This window comes from Stigmatopora nigra, chromosome 2, assembly GCF_051989575.1.
Source record: "Stigmatopora nigra isolate UIUO_SnigA chromosome 2, RoL_Snig_1.1, whole genome shotgun sequence".
Classification (NCBI taxonomy): Eukaryota; Metazoa; Chordata; class Actinopteri; order Syngnathiformes; family Syngnathidae; genus Stigmatopora; species Stigmatopora nigra.
Window position 1 is genome coordinate 878819 of NC_135509.1, and position 19629 is coordinate 898447.

Sequence of the window (19629 nt, forward strand, 5' to 3'; positions counted from 1 at the left end):
TATTTGGAAAATGACGTGGTGGGGATCCCGAAGCGGAATCTTCCATTCCTTGAAAGCGGGAGGGCTCGCAGCGTTAAAACGCCGCTTTCTTTGTTAAACTTCTCTTTATATTTCATTTCAAGGTTGACTATTATGTTTATTTAAAGCGTTTTCTTAACACCTCGCCTTGTTTATTAGCTTGTTTATTTGTTCCGGGTCTGTGCTTTTCTCCCCCCCTGGGTGTCAACCCCCCCCTCTCGTCCGCCCACCCGACGTCATCGAGGAGCCCGCTCGCAGCCTATAAAATGTCCGCCAGCGCATTCGGGCGGCACTTCTCCTTCGCTCACAGAACAAGACGGCTAGTTAGCTAGCGGGACTTCAGACTTGTCTTTTTTTTTCTCTTTTTGAACCCTTTACAGAGGGTCGGAGGGATCTCCCAAGCTTTGATCGGACCTTTTTGGATCTTCCCTCGACACACTCGTGCCATTTGAGCCATGATGTTGAACGTGTTCAACCCGGAGTGCGACTCCTCCTCCCGGTGTAGCACGGCGTCTCCGGCCGCTGACAGCTCCAGCAATTTGGGCTACTACCAAGCGTCTCCAGCCGGCTCTTACTCCAGCCTGGGCTCGCCACAATCTCAGGTAAGGTTGTTTTTTTTTTGCAAATCTATATTTAGAAATAATTGCTCAAAGGATTATTTTTGTATCTATTATTCTGGGAACAAAGCTAATTAATGTGCATTGTATTGAAGCCAAAGAATTTGAAGTATTATTATACAGCCATGCCGACCCAACTGCAGATCTTTTATGTAATGATTACAAAAGTAATCCTATAAATCAGTATATTTACTCTTTAGATATTTTGAAGTGTCACTGAAAAAATTAAGAATATTTTGTTTAAGTTAAAAATAACTTAACTATTTAAGTGGTTTACTGTTTAAATTTAAATCTAATATTTAAATGTTCAAACATGTTGTCCATTCCAAGAAATATGCTGACATTTATTTTTTTGCCCATTTGCAGGATTTCACCGACTTGAGCGTTTCCAGCAGCTCTTTCGTCCCCACGGTAACGGCCATCTCCAGCAGCCCCGACCTGCAGTGGATGGTCCGACCGCTGGTCTCCTCGCTGGCCCCTTCGCACCGGAACGGCGCCGCGGTCTCGGGACCCAGCCCGGCGTACCTCGGGATGAGCCCCAAGCTCTCGGCGTCTCGCCCCCACAGCAACAAGCGAGGCAGGACCGAACACGTAAGTTTGTTTGCCCATTTTTCTGCCCGCCTGGAAGCCCCCGCTTTCTCCCCGCACGGGTCATTAAAACATCCTTTTTACATTTGCAGATTTCTCCCGAAGAGGAAGCCAAGAAAAAGATTCGGAGGGAGAGAAACAAGCAAGCGGCCGCTAAATGTCGCAACAGGCGGCGCGAACTGACCGATACGCTCCAAGCTGTAAGTATTTATCTCTCATACTTTATTTTACTCAAATCTCCACCTGAGAGTTTTTAAGCTGTCAGGGTGGCTCTTTTCTTTGTCAAAAATGTCCCTGACGTCTCTTCTTCTTTGATCAGGAAACCGATCAGCTGGAGGACGAAAAATCCAAACTCCAGAACGACATTGCCAACCTCCTGAAAGAGAAAGAACAACTGGAGTTCATCTTGGTAGCCCACCGACCCATCTGCAAAGTTCCCAGCGAGCGGGATGTGCAATTCCAGCCGACGCCATCCAGCTCCGCCCTCTTCTCCAGCGCCGTCCCCACCGCCACCACGGTGTCCGTCAAACTGAGCGACCTGGACTCGTCGGTCCTGGACGAGTCTTTGGACCTCCTGGCCAAAACAGAGATGGAGCGCTCGGTGCCCGAGGCCGACATGCCGGCCTCGCTTTGCGGCGCCCAGGACTGGGAGCAGTTGCACCCGTCCGTGACCAGCGGCGACTTTGAGCTGCCCCTGCGCACGCCGGTGGTGACATGCACGCCGGCCGCCACCTTCACGTCCACCTTCTCCTTCACCTTCCCCGAAGTTGAGCCTTTCCCCGGGTGTGCCGCCGCCCACCGGCGGGGGAGCAGCGGAAACGAGCAGTCGTCCGATTCGCTCCACTCGCCCACGCTGCTGGCCCTTTAAGACGCCCCAGACGGCAAAGGACGCTTCCTTACGTTGTAGCATGTTCCCATTAATACCACCCAGTGACCTACACTCATGACATTATGGTGCTAATGGCCATAGTGTTTCTGTTCCACGTTTAGGAGAAAAAGTTTGACGGGCGGGTGAAAAAAAACATGGACTTTTGGACTTTGGGTCTGCCTTCGTTTCAGTGGCGGCCGATAAGTTCACTTGGTAACAGCTATGAAAGTTTTCTGTGAAAACATGAGTCTTTTGCAATTAATTTATAAGATTTTGACTTTATTTTTTTACGACAGAGAAAAGCTTGTGTGAATGTTTGTGAGGTCTATATATTGATGGTAATAAAATGTTAGCCATATTTCAAATTGACGTGTTTGTACAGAGATACTGTTTTTTTCCCAAATATTCGTATTCTCTTGTTGCCAAGGTTAAGTCAGCCACAAGTCACAAACCTCTGACGTCAGTCCTGTTCTTGTTTAACTCTCCGCCCCAAATTCGCGCGGTGTGATGACGTCAAACTTCCGTGCCCAAATGCAGACCGGCGCGTGTGGCTGCTCGCCTGAACAAGCTCCGTCGTCAAACATTTAAACACGTATATTTCTACAATTTAGGGGGCTCGCTTGTAGATATAACTTGAATTACAGCTAAAAGTAACTGGGAAAGTGATAATTAATCGTATTTTGAAGACTGTTTTGTGGCTGTTTATGCAACTGGGAGGACCCGAAAGCGACGTCGAAAGAGTCTCGACCACTAAGAGGTAGGGAGACACAAACATCACTGAAAATGGTCTCTTCTTCTTAAAGTGAACCGAACATTGTATAAATGTTTATAAAAACACATTATTAGTGTAATTACACGCAGCTTCGGTGCAGCTGTTTGCAAGAGAATCACTTATTTAGAACTCTATTTCACCGCACATATATAATGATGGAATTTTCTATATTGTAATATTTCTATAGGTTATTTCATCTTTCCATCATTTGTGTGAGAAAACCAATGTGACAACCTTTCAAGAGTGTACCAGCCAATAAGAATCAGCATCTCTGGTGAGTAGAAATATTTGGATTACTTGGGGAATTTGATTAATTGTGTACTGCTTCAAATATTTATATAAAAATAATATTTACCATAAGAAATGTCCAAATCCCATTTTGATAACTAAATAATTTTTGACCTATGAACAACCGCTTTCCTTCATCATCGCGTGCAAATTGTTAGAAAGAGCGTGCCAGGCATCTTTCACAGTACGCAATTTTAAGGGTGCGGCTTATATGCGCAGGCGGCTAATATGTGGGTAAATACTGGATTCATTCGCTCATGTCACTTTATTGATTTATTGATTTTTTTGCAATATTTAGCCAACTGAATGGCAGCTTGCCTAAAAAGGCGTGCGTCTGTCAGGAATGTTATTACCGTCGCACGCCCAGCTGTCACTCCGCTGGAAATTTCCACAAACGACGCCGATTCCGACATCGTCTCAGGGTCTATTAATATCCCCCCCGCAAGCCAAGACGGGGGCTACAAGTATAGCGGGAATGGCGTGGTTTTATTTTTTTCCCCCTTTTAGCGCGGCGGTAAAATTAGACGGCCGTGACGCCAGTACGCGGGAGGTAGTCGGGGGTGACGGTGTTGTCGTGAGGTGGGCTCAGGCGGGAGGAGGAAGATGATGAAGAGGTTCTGCTAAATCATTTAAAGGAAATATACAACATCATTTTCTGTACCACTTATCCTCAAGGGTGCTGGAGCCTATCTTAGCCAAATATGGGCAACACTAAAACAGAAAAAATGTCTATTTTAATTGTTTGATCCCCTGATAATAACCACCAATTACTTTTAGCGTCAATGGCGTCCGTAAAGGTGGTTGTACGACTTTTGCGGTTTTTCCAGCGAGTGATAAAAGAAAATTCCAGAAGGACTCTGACGCAAAGCGGCGCCACGCCACTCCTTGTCGACGCCAATCGCCGTCAATTTGACACCCGGCCAAAGTACACTTAAAACCGGACTTCCGACTCGGCTAATCTTTCATCACACTTTCTCTTTGTTCCTATCTGAAGTGCCTTTGACGGCCATAAACGTCCAATTCCTCCCAGCCCAAAAGGGATGAACGAAAGTATTTTTATCCTGGCGTTTGCTGACGTGTATTTTTTCCCCCAGAAAAATCCCCCCCCGCCTCTTCCCATTTTCTATCCACGCATGTTTTTGGAAAAAAAGCCTCCTTTGAGATTTCTATTCTTAGAAAGCGTTTGACGCAACAAGCCGCGACACCGGAGGGATTTCTTTCTCCGTCCAATTATTGGCATCCAGGCGCCGGACTCGCCGCTGGCGTCTCCGTGGAAACGGCGCACTTTTGATGTAAGCGGCTAATCCGCTACAAATAATACCGCAGATTGGAACACATGCCGTTCCTTTAAGATTTGCCCAATCGATGATTAATGACAAACGGGAGATTATGTATTATATTATATATCATATTCCAACTTTTTTCCTCAGGATTTAATCTTGCAATATAAATAACATGTAAATCCTGTCCTATTGTTGCCCTATTTTTGTCTTTTATTAAAACACAGCATGACATCATATTTATACTTTCACATTATTTTATGCTGACTTAATAATTGTCCATTTATAATGCAAAATTTATATATAATCGAAACGTTAAACCGCAAATTAGTGAGGGACAACTAAGGTCGCAAAATGTGACGTAGACATGCTGTTTTTCACCCCACCCAGCAGGTGGCGCCGTGGCCCCAGGCAAACCGGTTTGGCGTCACCGAAGCAGGAAGCTGTTAAGCGGCCTAGCTGGTCGTTGTGAAGGCCCTTTTTCTGTTTTAGCCATGGCTCGCTTCACGACGCTTCTGCTTTTACCGTTTCTCGTAGCCACGGCCTCCTCCATTTCCTTCTTTTTGCCGGTGAACTCGAGGAAGTGCCTGCGGGAGGAGATCCATAAGGACGTTCTGGTCACCGGGGAGTACGAAATAAGCGAGCAGGCGAATACTAAAACCAACCTGAAGGTGAGCTCATTTTAAATTAAGCACCCCGTGATACCCTTTTTTAAAAACTTTTAATTTGATTTTATTCGGACATGTTTCTAGACATTTTTTTTCGGGAGTTTCTAGTGAAGCTTTTCTTGCTAACGATGCGGCTAACCGAACGAGTCTGCCCCCGCAATAAAAACAGCTTCCTGCTTTAAATGGGCTAATTAGGAGGAGCTTACTGGGATAAACTTTGCAGCATTCTTACAAAATATCATTTGGGATCAATTTCGGACATTTATTGTGAATGTATGTGCCGTTTTGGTTGCACCGGCTGTTACACGTCACGCTTAACCTCCCCATCCATAATGGCAGCAGCTGACGTCATGCTAATGTTAGCCTCGAGATACATGGCTACATCTGACGTCAATTCGGTGCATTTTCTCTTCAAAGTGTGTTTGTCCGTCTTTGAGTCTTTAAAGGTCGTTCATAATAATAAACAAAATAATGTTTAGGAACTATTCCTCCTGGAAAAGTTCTTTTTTAATGTGCCAAGATGCTGCAATCATATATTTGTTTTTGTTTTTATTCATGTTAAAAATAAGGTCATCTACTTTAAAATCAGATGTATATGTTAAAAACGTTTCTCCTGAATTGATGCATTAGCCAAACATCATGTTGAAATCGTATTCATGCAGCAAAACAAAGAAATATTTAGTTGTTGTTTTTTGTTGTTTATCATTTTCATCATTTTTAATTTGTCTTTTTCTCTTTTTGTCGCAGATCACCGATTCGGCCGGTCACACACTTTACAGCAAGGATGACGCCACCAAGGGGAAGTTCGCCTTCACCACGGAGGACTACGACATGTTCGAAGTGTGCTTTGAGAGCAAGTTTCCTATGGGTTAGTCTCATCTTCATTCTTGGAATGGCGTTTTGGGTTAAAAAATGCCATCTAACTTTGAGATTTTTTCCTCCCATTGGCATAAAGGAACCGGCAGAGTGCCTGACCAGTTGGTCAACCTGGACATGAAGCACGGCGTGGAGGCCAAGAACTACGAAGAGGTACAAGCGCGGTCACCTTCTCACATTTGATAAACGGCGTAGCGGTAAATGATGAGAATTTGCTCCCGGGTACACACCTGGAGCGCGACCACACATTGCGCTAGGGAAGGAATGGTCGTTCGCCTCGTCCCAGTCAAAATAAATGATTGGCTGTCTGTGAATGACCAAAAAACGTTCCTAGCTTTGAATGTATTACCATAGGAAGCACAATTAAGTAGCAGCCTGTTTTATTGGACCTTACGAACCAATCCGAGGGGTTGTTCTGTGCTCACACATTCATCCAGTGGACCAACCTGTGTTTAAAAAGTGAGTGCCTGCTATTTCAGATTGCCAAAGTGGAGAAGCTGAAACCCCTGGAAGTGGAGCTGCGACGACTGGAGGACCTCTCCGAGTCCATCGTCAACGACTTTGCTTACATGAAGAAGCGGGAGGAGGAAATGAGGGACACTAACGGTAAATGGGCCTTTCCGGTTGACCCTCCGTCCATCCATCCATCCCTAATAACCTGTCTCCTCCCAACCGCAGAGTCCACCAACACGCGAGTGCTCTACTTTAGCATCTTCTCCATGTGCTGCCTGATCGGGCTGGCCACGTGGCAGGTCTTCTACCTGCGCCACTTCTTCAAGGCCAAGAAGCTCATCGAGTAGACTCCCCGGAGCGCGCGTCCCGACATCCGAGGCCAGCCGAGTTTCGGGTGGTGGTCGCCTCAAATTCTATTTTTTTTTCTTCCAAAGACGCCAGACAAATCTGACAAACCACCGGTCCCGCTTTTGTTTTGCTACGAGCGGCCTAAAGGGAGACGACGCCGTCGTCCGTCCACCGTTTCCGATGTCCCGGCGACCCCGCCTGTAAAAAAAAAAAGCTAGCTTTTGTTGATAGCGGACGTGCCGAAGAGTCCTCTTTATCAAGCCAAGGCTGTTCGAACCTGTGCTTTTTTTGTCACGTCGCTCCATTTAGTTGTCTTTCTTTTCTTACTGAAAATTCCCTTAGCCGCAGCTACGTGATCTCGTTTTTTTTGGGGAGTGGATTTGTCGCCGTAATGTCCTTTTTTTTGTTATATGTCGAATTAGGTCACCCACGTGTGCTTGTTTTGAATCAGTCCTCCAAAATGGCCGACGACCAACTGTGCAAAGAGTTTGTTTACCAACTAAATTATGATGGGGCTGCTCATTTCCACATGGAAAAATTAAAGCATTTTGACATCACGGTCTAGCAAATGTTCCCAATTTCTAGTACTTGCAGTCCATCCAATGTACCTTTTTTGCCTCTTTTCAGTTGTAATTAAGAGGCAGTTACATGGTATGCTTCGTTCTTATGGGGTTTCTTTATGAAGGCGTTTTACTTTTAACAATGAACGTATGCATCGCGTGCGACTGATTTTTATGTTGACTGGTGCATTTTGTAAAACTGTGATGGGCTTTTATTCAATAAAATGTTGGATGGATTTACATTGGCACTGGGCTTGACTGCATTGTACAGAGAAATGCAGTAGAAAAGTAAAATACATTTGGTCTTAACCAAACCGAAATATTAATTCTGAGTGCTACAGTCAAACGAATTATTTTAGGATGCCGTAGAATTAATTATTTTGCTAACTTTATTTATCGTTTCTTTCAGGCGCCGGGATTCCGGCAAATTGGGGAGCGCCTATCCCGCCGTAACCCGGATGTGGTCCTTAATTGGGTCCTTTTTGGAAATGGCCGCCTTGTTGACAGTGCACAAACTCGAAGCCTAACTTTCTCTCTCGCCGCGACGACAACGTGTCATTCTTTCCAAAATGCCTGGTGGGGATAAAGAAACGGAGTTGACCGAGCGGGTCGAGGCCTTTTTGTTCGACTTGAAGCGAGGCGGAAGCGGCACCGGACCGTTGCGGGGCTCGGCCGAAACAGCCCGAGAAACGACGTCCTTACTCCGTAGGATCACGTCGCAAGCTCGCTGGAGCAGCGCAGGTACTCATGATTGCCAGTTTTAATGTATACATAACTATGTGTTGACGCGTGTATTGTTATAAGTGAGGGAATTGACGGCGATACAAGTGTTACGACGTTTACGACAGTTTGGTGTTTGAACATCCTTTACGGCACTGGTGTCAAAGTAGCGGCTCGGGGGCCAAATCTGGCCCGCCGCATCATTTTGTGCGGCCCGAAAAAATAAATCATCAAGTCAATCCAGTTCTTTTAAACCATTCATTTAATAAAATCTAAAGTCTGACACCCTTGCTTTAGGCGACTTGATGGAGATCATCCGGAAGGAAGGCCGTAGAATGGTCGCCGCCCAACCATCGGAAACCACCGTCGGGAACATGATCAGACGTGTGTTGAAGATCATTAGAGAGGAGTACGCCAGGTAAACAAGGCAGAATTCCAAAGTGGACCCATTTTGCATACCAAAACAACGTTTTTTGGTGTTTGCGTGCAGGTCGCAAGGGAGCAGCGAGGAGTTGGACCAGCAGGAATCGCTTCACAAACTCCTCACCACGGGAGCCCTGAGCGAGGAGAACTTCCGGGATTATTTTGCGCCACTCAAAGCCAATGTGATCGAAGCCATCAACGAGCTGCTGACGGAACTTGGTGAGTATTTATTACCGAGCGCCGCTTTGGGGTCGTCGTCACTCATTTTTTGTTGTTTTTCTCTCCCAGACGGGACCACGGACAACATCTCCATGCAGGCGCTGGAGCACATCCACTCCAACGAGGTCATCATGACCATCGGGCGCTCTCGGACCGTGGAGGCCTTCCTCAAGGACGCGGCACGGAAACGAAAATTCCAGGTCATCGTAGCTGAGTGCGCGCCCTTTTGCCAGGTGGGGAAAATAAACATCCATTTTGCTTCAAATAGTAAGAAGGAATTGATATGTCAACACTAACTTCTCATGGCGACAGGGTCACAAAATGGCTACCAGTTTATCCGAAGCCAACATCGAAACCACGGTGATTGCCGACGCCGCCATCTTCGCCGTCATCTCCCGGGTCAACAAGGTCATCGTGGGGACGCAGACGGTGCTGGCCAATGGCGGCCTGAGGGCCGTCAATGGGACGCATACGCTGGCCCTGGCGGCCAAGCATCACTCCACGCCGCTCATCGTCTGCACGCCCATGTTCAAGCTCTCGCCTCAGGTGAGTAGACAACGCGGGGAGACGTGAGGAGAGACGCCACTAACAAAAAAACCCTCCTTTTTCAGTTCCCCAATGAAGAAAACACCTTCCATAAGTTCGTCTCACCCCATGAAGTTCTCCCCTTCACCGAAGGTAATGTAAAAAGTTGACAAAAAGCCCCTCCCCCTTTTATTAGATGTCTCTAATTATAAACGGAAAATTGTTTAGGCCCAATTAGATTCATGAAAACATGGCACACATATTTATTGGATTTAATGAAACACTACCGCTTTTGTCCACTGGCGTCGCCAAAATCACCAAAAAGCAAACTTACCTCCGCGTCAATTATACTTGTTTATTTTTATGTTTTGCGTACCGAAATTTTGGCATCTCGAGGTCCTACCCGATGTCATTCCGTTTTAGGCGAGATCCTGTCCAAGGTGAACGTCCACTGTCCCGTCTTCGACTACGTTCCGCCGGAGCTCATCACGCTTTTCATCTCAAACTTTGGAGGACACGCCCCCTCGTACATCTACCGACTCATGAGTGAGCTCTATCACCCCGAGGATCACGAATTGTGATTGGTGACATAAAATGTTGCACCGGTGATCTTTTTGTGTTGGTTTTCTTTTTAGCTAGGTTTGGTTAGGCTAGTCTACCAGAAACGAGTGCTATAGTATAGCTTCAGTGAACACTAAAAGAAATTATTTACATGCTTCGAATATTAAAATAAACAGAAAATGAATTTAAAAAAAACTTAGATACACCCCATTCCTCTTGATTGGTTAATCAACTTTCTGCCCTCGACAACAGACGTCCAATTAAGTTAAACTGACTATTTACCTAACATATTAATTTTAATGAGAGAAAAAAATGTATTTTCTATCTTCCATAAGTGACTTTTTTCCCTTTTTTTCCTGGCTGTCACTCTCGCTTCCCGAGTAAGGAAGAACCTCCCATCCGCCGTGAAACCCCGCCCCTCCGGTCTCTGTCGTCAACAACGCCGCTGTCCATTTTCTCCCACTAGCAGCCGTCGGCTAACCACCCCGGACGCGACGATATAACCCCCAAAACAACCCCCCTGTTGCCCATTTTCACCGAATATACCCCTTCTTGCGTCGAAAGTAGGACCGAACGCCGAGTTTTTCCCCAAATTGTCGCCTGCTCTACCGCAGCTGGAGGCGGCTCTTGCGGATTAGCAAGTTCGCTAGCTTGCCGTGCTAGCTCGGAATGGATGACACTTGGCTCGTTTGGCTTTCCTAAATGTCCTTTCTACGACAGTCCCCGGCGTCTTTACACGGGAAAAGGATGATTCATCTTTGACGGCGGCGAGTGGTGAGTCAAAGTTGTTTTTGTATGCTTTTTTAATCATTCAACGGTGGCTTTTTGCTTAGCAACAGCAGCTGTAACTGCAGCTGTTCGGGAGCCACGCCTGGGCCATTTAAAGCCATTTGTTGACATCACTGTTTTGGAGCTATAATTGGGCATGTCGTCCATGTCACTTTACTGTCGCTCATGTTCCAATTTGGTGTTTTTCAGTGAGGAAAGAGACGTTGGCTTGGCTCGGGGTGAGCGCATATTCTCCCCAGCTAAAGTGGGAGCATCGGGGGATTTGCTTTTTGACACTTTTGCGGATGCCAATTCGGAGCTGCCAATATGATGCCGGTAAGTGAATTTATGATCATGTATGACAGCGGTTACTACAGTGATTTGAATTGAATTCCTTTTCTTTTTGGTCACAATGGACGTCTATGCAAAAGTTCCCTGTAAATTAATTATAGACAAAATTTTGAAGATGCCTGAGATGCATATAGGTCATATTTAAATTTCACTTTTATCCATTTGTTAGAATCTGTATTTTGATATTGAGGTGCCCTAAATGGATGCTCTGTTTTACTGCCCAATGTAGTAACACCAATACTATAACAGTATTTCAAATATTCTCATAATTTGGGTAGACGTGGTAGACATATTTTTTCCCGATATTTAGAATAGTCATTCAAAACCGTAGGCCGCATTCCACTTAACTTTTTCTGCGTTACCACAACCCGGATGACTGAGACTCATTATTGTTCCAAAGAACATAATACCCGAATGCGAATAGCGCTTTGTCCGGACCTCCTATTGTTAACCCCGTCCTGGACAAAGGTGGGATGAGTTGCGGGAATGTGGCTCCTTTCCAAAACCCCGTCGGGACCACAACCTGCTTGCTCTTTTGTTTGGATTTCTTGCTAAATTCGGCTTAATTTAACCACCTTTAGACTGCTACTAGCTCATACTTTTTTGTATGGAACTCTTAATGCTAGTCCCGAGTCCATTTTTTTCTTTCTTTGGTGTCACCAGACTATTAAGTCAACGAGTTAGCGGAGTAGATAGCGACGCTCGTTGCGCCACGGCGCCAGCCAATGGGGCGCCGGCTTATCTGTTGTGAAGAGCAGGCCGGATAAATTGTCAAATGGCGTTAATGTCGCACACTTACGCTGCAATGGCCAATTTGGAGGCCATTTTGACATGTAAAAGTAGCTGACAAAATGAGTTGTCAAAATGGCGGCGCTAATTACAATATGGTCAATTGTCTATCGTTTTTTTTACAAAGCAGGTTCCTACATCAAAAATAAGTAAACTAAAATCGTGTCTATATTTAGTCTAATTAAATTCTAGTGTCATTTCGGGAAGAAGCTAGGTCAAAATGTCCAATCACGCTATCAAACCAGCGCCCATAATTAGCCCGTAAAAAGGACCCGCACCATGTCGTCCCCAAAGGCGCCATGACGTCGATAACGATTCTGTGCGCCCACGTGGAAATAACCCAGCCAGCGTCCCGAGCCTCTCTCGCCGTGTTTGTTGCGTTGCGCCCCTCCCCCTGGCCCGGGCGCCGCTTATTCCTCCTCGCAAGTCTTCCTCTGCCGCATCACGGCGACACTTTCCCCACGCGGGTCGGGACCACCATGAAGAGGTTCGCGGCGCTGGTCTTGCGCGCTCTGGTGGGCCTGTCCAAGGAGAACCCCGTCTGGGCCAAGGAACGCCGCGGCTGGCCCAAAAAGGAGACGCGGCGGAAAAGGAGGGCCGGCGGAAGACACTTAGTCAGGGCGGTTAGTATCTCCGACTCGCTTTTTTCAATCCAGGCTCGTCAAATGGGACGTTTTCGTTCTCAAAGCGTTGTTTTTTATTCCGAAAAAGTGGTCAGTTTTGCACAATTGAGTTTACAGTTAGTTTTCCATCGTCGAATTCCGTCATTTTGCCCAGGAGAAATTCCTATGGCGGAAATTTATAGGTCGCTGGGATTTTTTTCTGGCTGTTCTCTGACCGTGAAGTACGCCGCCGATGCGAGGAGCGCCATAAACGCGCGGCGCCGTGACGTCGGGAGGGCTGAAGACGGGATTCGGGAGAGAAAATGTGCAGGGGGTTTAATTCCGATTGCTCATCTGTGGGGTGATTTTCTAATGCTCAACCAATCAAATTCTTGTCTTTTTTTTAGCCATCTGAGAATACTAATTGATAATAAGAAATCAATACTCTTGAGTATTGTCTATTTTGGAAAAAGTAACAAATGTACATTTCCCTTTAGTTTGACTTGTAATTTCTATGTTTCAAAGAGAAGGCGGGGACTTCCCTGTACTTTGTCTTTTCACCTTGTACTTTTACTACTTGATTGGCGCATGCACAAAAGGGCATTGGACCCCGCCCCTTTATGGTTTTGTGTATGAATATTTTCCCGAATAGGCGTGGATCCAGTCCCACAGATATGCCGGGAACGTGTCGCAACACTTGACGTCGCCGTAGAAACTGTTGACGTCTCCAACGGATGCGGCGTGCTCGGACACGCCGTTAGCTCTGTCGCTCTTTAAAGTTATTAAAGCTGCCGTAGTGTTACGTAACCAATGGAATCCCGTGTACTGGATTGCGGCGTCCCGCAAGGCCGGACGCCAAGTGGTCTGACATTTCCCGACGCCGTGTCCTCAGATGATACTGACGGTGTACCTGAGCAACGGAGAGCAGGCCTCCACGGAGGTCCCCATCACCCCCGAGACCAGCTGCCGTGACGTGGTGGAATTCTGCAAAGAGCCCGGCGAGAGCGGATGCCACCTGGCCGAAGTCTGGCGAGGGAACGGTCAGTTAAAATGGCTGCTGACAAAAATACGCTTTGCTAGCAAAAAAAAAACTACAAGCACTGTGTTCTCTAGTGGAGATCAGACCGGCTTTGTCTGGCACCGCCCCCTCCCCCGGACTAAAGCCCCCTTTAAGCTAGGGCGTCGCTCTCGACCGTGAAGCGGGAAAAAAAAATCCAGCGCGGCCACGGAAGCAAATTGTTCGCCAGGAATGCGTTGTGACAGGCGCACGTTTCCGTTAGCTAGCATAGATTTGATTGGCCGATGAATGTAGCCAGGGCGGCCTTGTCAGATTTGGTGGGCGCTTGTGACCTTTGACCCTTTTGTTACCTACAGTGAAAATTTCAGCTAAATTGGTTGAACAGTTTTCAAGTTTGTTGACCCCTGTGACCTCTGAACAGTTCTTTTGATAGCAAATTTGAGCTAACTAGCCTCATCAGTTTTGCGATCTCCATGACCCTTGACCTTTCCCCTTATCATACCCGAGTTAAACTGAAGCCTGGGTAATCAGCTTTTGGGACCTCTGTGACCCTTGACCTCATCAGGCCCAAATGTCATTCCCTTTCAAGTTGGCTAACACTTTTGCTCTTTTCAACCTTGCAGAGCGAGCCATCCCATTCGAGCACATGATGTACGAACACCTCCAGAAATGGGGACCCCGCAAGCAGGAGGTCAAGTTCTTCCTGCGCCACGAAGATTCTCCCGGCGAGAGCAGCGACCAAGGTGAGGGAGAGCGGAATCGTGCGGGAGTCGGCATCCTGACTTAACCATTTTGTCCTCCTCGCAGGGAGTCAGCCGTCTCAGGATGCGCCCGGAAGGAGGACCAGTAGCGCCGGAGACAAGCACAACGAGAACGGGGTAAGATTCCGCAAAAGGTCTCGTTAGCCGCCCACATTAGCAGAGTCCAAATGGACTCCTTTCTTCTTATGGTTGGCAATGTCCACCAGTGTTTTTAATGGCGCTGGTTTTGCACGAATGCTAACGCATAATAGCCCTTAGGGCGCACGCGGATGTCTTTTTATGTATTTTTATGTATTTTATTTTTGTGAGTAGATGGGTTGCGTTTGCTAAAAGCAGCCTCTGGCGCGCCGCCCTCTCTCGGACCATCTGTCCCACTTTCCGTCATAGAAAAGAGAAGGTCAAAGGGTGGAAACTCATTTCGCCTCCAAGCGCTAAGCTAATGCCAATGGTGCGGGATATCATGTGCCGCTCAAAGGGTGGCAAAGCGGTGGCACGGGGGCCAACTTTGGATCAAAAGTCAATCACACAAATCCACAATATTTGATGAGACAATATATGGCCTACTTGAGTTAAACATTCCAATGGGATGACCCTCCAGAGCGAGCTGGACGGAAGCCCCCTCCTCCCGCCGTAAGCCGAGGCGGGGCGGAGGTCAAACGGCGTCCCGCTTCCCGGGCAAACGTTCGATTTAAGGGATTATATGCGCCAGCCCCGCTGGATGATATAACCCCCTCTAAGAGGATCATTGCTTTAGGATTCAGACCCAACTTTGTAAGTGGCCCGCAGAGGGGGGCGTGGCAATATTTATGAAAGTCAAAAAAATGTTGTTTTTGTTTGTGTGCAGGTGGGGAACCCTCGCGTGGAGCTGACGCTCTCCGAGCTCCAGGAAATGGCCAGCCGGCAGCAGCAACAAATCGAGGCTCAGCAGCAGATGCTCGTCGCCAAGGTAACTTGAAACATTTCATCAAATGGTAAAATCTAAATGAACAATTGACCATGTGACAGGAGCAACGTCTGCGCTACCTGAAGCAACAAGAACGACGTCAACAGCAGTCGGTCAGCGAGAGCGATAAACTCCAGCGGCTGAAGGAACGCGTGGAGAGCCAGGAGGCCAAGCTCAAGAAGATCCGCGCCATGCGGGGACAGGTGGACTACAGTAAAGTCATCAACGGGAACTTGTGTAAGTAACCCGGGGAGGTTTTTCGCCAGGGCCCTGGCTTTAACGATCCTCCCTTTTTCCTCAGCCGCCGAGATCGAGCAAGTGAGCGGTCTCTTCCGGGAGAAGCAAGCCGAGCTGCAGGCGGCCGTCGTGCGGGTGGAGCAGCTCAGCCTGCAGCTGGAGGATCTGCGGCGGGGAAAGATTAACGGCATCCCGCCCAGCCTGGGCGGACAGGTCGCCGGGACCGCCGCTCTGGAGCTACGCAAACTCTACCAAGAGCTACAGGTAAAATGGGCTTTTTGCCTGGGAAATTATTATTATTATTCATTTTTTTAGGTAATTACGCTCAAATATGACCGTAGGGGCTATGTCAAAGCTGTCACCATTTTGTCTGGTCAGATTCGCAACAAGCTCAACCAAGAGCAAAACAGCAAACTGCAGCAACAAAAGGAGCTCCTCAACAAACGCAACATGGAGGTGACGCTGATGGACAAGCGCATCGGCGAACTACGGGAGCGCCTCTACAAGAAAAAAGCCGAGGCACGTCAAAAAGAGAACCTCCCCGTAAGGCCGCGAGCGCTCCGCGCAGGTCCCGCCCACTTTTTTTCTTTTTCTAAACGTTAACGTTCCCCACCGCAGCTGAACCGGGCCAACGGGCCGCCGTCCCCGCAGCCGTCCTCCGGCACCCTGGGGCGCGTGGCGGCCGTGGGGCCCTACATCCAAGTCCCCGCGCCCACCCGGCAGGACGGCGGCGAGCCGCTCAAGCCGCACACCCTGGGGGTCAACAACCAAGCCAAGTCAGGTGGGCGGAGCTTCCTCGTCCGTCGTCGTCAATCTCATACTCGTCATTGAGCGTTTGTCTGTTTTTGTCCCGTAGCCGGCGACGCCGCACGGCCCCCCGCCGGCAAATTGGGCGCCTCCCTCCGACCCCCGGAGAGACGAGACTCGGATCCCCAAGCCAAGACGTCCCCCGCCTCTGAAAAGGTCACCGACCCCAAGACGGCGGCGTTGTCGCCCTGCGCCACCAAAGCGCAACCGCCGCCGTACGGCTCGCACTTGTCTTCGGCCAGCTCCTTGGAGCGCCGCAAGGATGCTCCGCCCCCACCGTGGCAGGCCAGCACCCCCCCGGCGCCCGGCTGGGCTCGCGCGGCGCCCACCCCCGCCACCGGCTCGTCCTCGCAGCAGATCCAGCAACGCATCTCGGTGCCGCCCAGCCCCACCTTCCAAACCCACGCGCCGCTCTTCCCCAGCGGCGAGCGCTCGGACCCGCCGCCGGCCGCGGCGGTGCGCCCCTTCGTCCCGGACCGGGGTTCGAGGCCGCAGTCGCCCCGCAAGGGCCCGGCGACCATGAACTCCAGCTCCATCTATCACATGTACCTCCAGCAGGCGGCACCTAAGAGTCAGCCGCTCAAGCCTGCGCTCAAAGCGGGTAAGTATATTAGCATAATGCTATTTTTCATCATATTTGGTTCACGCGATGTTTTAACTCTTTACTCTGGCTTTCCAGTGTATGGCAAACCGGTGCTGGGCCCCAATTCGACCCCCGCCTCGCCCCTGCCCTTCGTCCCCCCCGGCGGGGCCTTCCCGTTGCTCCAGTGTCCTCCCGCCGTCGGCGGCGAAGACGCGCTAGAAGTGGACGTGGACGAGCGGGACTGCCCGTCGGCTCCTCCCCCCAGCGTGGAGAACATCCCGCGTCCGTTGAGCCCCACCAAGCTGACGCCCATGGTGCACTCGCCCATGCGCTACCAAAGCGACGCCGACCTGGAGGTGTTGCGCAAGAAGCTGGCCAACGCCCCGCGGCCCCTGAAGAAACGCAGCTCCATCACGGAACCCGAGGGCCCCAGCGGCCCCAACATCCAAAAACTCCTGTACCAGAGGTTCAACACCCTGGCGGTGGGCATGGAAGGCGGAGCCGGGTCGGGCGGCGGCGCCAACGCCACGCCCTTCTACCAGCCGACCGACGCGCCGGCCCCCGACACGGACAACGGCAACCTCTCGTCGGACCTCCCGCCCCCGCCTCCCGAGGCGGAGGAAGCGGGGCCGGGGGCGACTTGCGTGGACCCCAACGACAACCGGCCCATGCCTCCGCCGCCCCCCGAGGGGCTTTCGGACGACGCCGAAGACGAGGAAGCGGACGACGAGGACGACAACAATAACAACTTGGAGAGCTCCAGAGCTCTGCCCAGCCCCGTCCCGGAGGTCACGTCTCCGGAGGAGAGCGGCATCGCTCCCGTGCAACCGTCGGTAAGTCCGTCTGGTTTTCTGATTTTGATTCCCCCGCCACCTAAACGTTTCTTGTCTCCGCCCACCTGAAGCGCACCAACCTGAAGAAACCCGAGTCGGAGCGCACCGGCCACGGCTACCGCGTCAAGTTCAACCCGCTGGCTCTCCTATTGGATGCCTCGTTGGAGGGCGAGTTTGACTTGGTCCAGAGGATCATCTACGAGGTCCGTGTGTTCGTAGTTTGTCTGAGCCTGCCGCTTGCATACTTGAACTATTTCTCTTTTTTGAAAGTTGTATATTCACGGCTCGCTCTGCACCCCCCAGGTGGAGAACCCCAGCACCCCCAACGACGAGGGCATCACCCCGCTGCACAACGCCGTCTGCGCCGGGCACCACCACATCGTCAAGTTCCTGCTGGATTTCGGCGTCAACGTCAACGCGGCCGACAGCGACGGCTGGTGAGTGGCGCTAACGTCCCGAAACCTTCACCCCCACGTCGCGTGCTCACCGGTCTGGTCTCGCCGACAGGACTCCGCTCCACTGCGCCGCCTCGTGCAACAGCGTCCACCTGTGCAAGTTGCTGGTGGAGTCTGGCGCCGCCATTTTCGCCAGCACCATCAGCGACGTGGAGACGGCGGCGGATAAGTGCGAAGAGATGGAGGAGGGTTACGTCCAGTGTTCGCAGTTCTTATACGGTAACAATCCTTTAGCTCACAGTCAAAATCAATTGGAAAACCTCTTTGGATAGCAACATGCAGGTTAAAGGTCTTTTGTTATGGTCTCCAGGTGTCCAGGAAAAGATGGGCGTGATGAACAAGGGCACGGTCTACGCCCTGTGGAACTACGCGGCCCAGAACCAGGACGAGCTTTCCTTCGGGGAAAGCGACGCCGTCACCGTTCTGCGGCGGCAGGACGACAGCGAGACGGACTGGTGGTGGGCGCAAGTGGAAGACACGGAGGGCTACGTCCCTCGCAACCTGCTGGGGGTTTGTCCACAATTTTGCTCTCAAAGTAAAACAAGTCTCCTAATGACATTCCACATATTGATGATTATGTCATTTTTTGCAGCTCTACCCTCGCATCAAACCTCGCCAACGCACTTTGGCGTAACGGCGCCCCCGGAAAAGCAAGAGCAGCGAACAAATGAGCCTCATCCATTCATCCATCCGTCGAGTCATCTCCTCCCGGCGGCCATTTTCATTCCTCCTCCTCCTCTTCGTCGCACTCACATGGTATTTTTAGGCAAGCACTCCAAACACGGGGAACGCCCTCACTGTACCCACCGTTTCCCAACGCAGCCCTTTAAGGTAAACCTACTCGTCACCTTTTTATGTTCGAGTACACGGAGCAACAATACGTTTTTTTTAATCCCTTTTTGGGCCTGAATTTGCATTGAACTAATATACGTCAAAAAGTGTCTTAGTTTTTAATTGGGATTATTCATAAGATTTATCATTCTATTATGGGATATTAGAGCCAAATTTTTGAAATAAACAGATAATGAATGAATCAATCATTTTTTAACTACATTTAGTATTTATTTTATCAATTCTACTTTTATCAACTTATATTTTCTCTAAGGCTTTGTATATTTATTCAATGTAAATTCAGTCTTCCCAGTTTTTCTCTTAAAAACGAACCCAAATGTTTACTCTGTCTTTTTATCCACCAAAAATAGCCAGTTTCTTTTTGTATTTTTATTTTTGGCTCTTTTTGGAAAGAATATATGGCTTTAAATGTTTTCTCCTTTGCTACAACTTTGAAACAACTCCCAACTGTCGTACTCTTTAATTCCGCTGACGTTTTTCCCCCCGTTTACTCATCAGCTGTTGTCTTCTCACAAACCTCAGGACAAACTCTTGATACGTTCCTATTTTCACGTTCCGGGAACGACCGAGCAAAAGCGTCGCTCTCCGAGAATCCCTTTCCGTTCCCGTGTGACCTTGCCGCGCACGTTACCCGAATTTCCACAGCGGCCCAGGGCTTCATTTTGGATTTCAAAGCCGTAGATAACCGGAGGAGTGTCCTACCCTTGTTTTTGTTTATTTGTTTTGCTTTAAGGACGATGTGGGATTTCTCCTATTAATGCTGTACGCCACACAAAGACAACATCTGTAAATGTGAACAATAAAAGTGAAGCTCTGGCCGGACTCGAGTGTGGATTTTGTGTGGTG

General features: G+C 49.2%; 4 protein-coding genes across 5 annotated transcripts; all 4 read left to right on the forward strand.

Annotated features, from left to right (window-relative positions):
• Positions 1-286: 286 nt before the first annotated feature.
• On the forward strand, positions 287-2460 carry fosab (v-fos FBJ murine osteosarcoma viral oncogene homolog Ab). Its single transcript, XM_077734983.1, has 4 exons — positions 287-620; positions 1002-1226; positions 1316-1423; positions 1543-2460. The coding sequence occupies exons 1-4, from the start codon at positions 474-476 to the stop codon at positions 2089-2091; spliced, it is 1029 nt and encodes a 342-aa protein (XP_077591109.1). The 5' UTR covers positions 287-473; the 3' UTR covers positions 2092-2460.
• Positions 2461-4829: 2369 nt separating this feature from the next.
• Positions 4830-7576, forward strand: tmed10 (transmembrane p24 trafficking protein 10). The gene is made up of 5 exons (XM_077735017.1): positions 4830-5102; positions 5847-5967; positions 6055-6128; positions 6455-6581; positions 6654-7576. The coding sequence occupies exons 1-5, from the start codon at positions 4926-4928 to the stop codon at positions 6773-6775; spliced, it is 621 nt and encodes a 206-aa protein (XP_077591143.1). The 5' UTR covers positions 4830-4925; the 3' UTR covers positions 6776-7576.
• Positions 7577-7772: 196 nt separating this feature from the next.
• On the forward strand, positions 7773-9830 carry eif2b2 (eukaryotic translation initiation factor 2B, subunit 2 beta). The gene is made up of 7 exons (XM_077734972.1): positions 7773-8077; positions 8354-8474; positions 8547-8698; positions 8768-8931; positions 9011-9244; positions 9310-9376; positions 9647-9830. The coding sequence occupies exons 1-7, from the start codon at positions 7906-7908 to the stop codon at positions 9802-9804; spliced, it is 1068 nt and encodes a 355-aa protein (XP_077591098.1). The 5' UTR covers positions 7773-7905; the 3' UTR covers positions 9805-9830.
• Positions 9831-10183: 353 nt separating this feature from the next.
• On the forward strand, positions 10184-18963 carry ppp1r13bb (protein phosphatase 1, regulatory subunit 13Bb). 2 transcript variants are annotated; one of them, XM_077710802.1, is made up of 17 exons: positions 10184-10558; positions 10763-10888; positions 13187-13334; positions 13936-14055; positions 14120-14190; positions 14918-15019; positions 15079-15253; positions 15318-15517; positions 15632-15772; positions 15872-16034; positions 16110-16661; positions 16740-17476; positions 17548-17679; positions 17780-17913; positions 17984-18150; positions 18242-18441; positions 18524-18963. In XM_077710802.1, the coding sequence occupies exons 2-17, from the start codon at positions 10880-10882 to the stop codon at positions 18563-18565; spliced, it is 3093 nt and encodes a 1030-aa protein (XP_077566928.1). In that variant the 5' UTR covers positions 10184-10558; positions 10763-10879; the 3' UTR covers positions 18566-18963. The 2 variants fall into 2 exon arrangements, with proteins under 2 accessions (XP_077566928.1, XP_077566927.1); XM_077710801.1 differs by having other exon boundaries at positions 10185-10558; positions 15632-15796.
• The last annotated feature ends 666 nt before the right edge of the window (positions 18964-19629 follow it).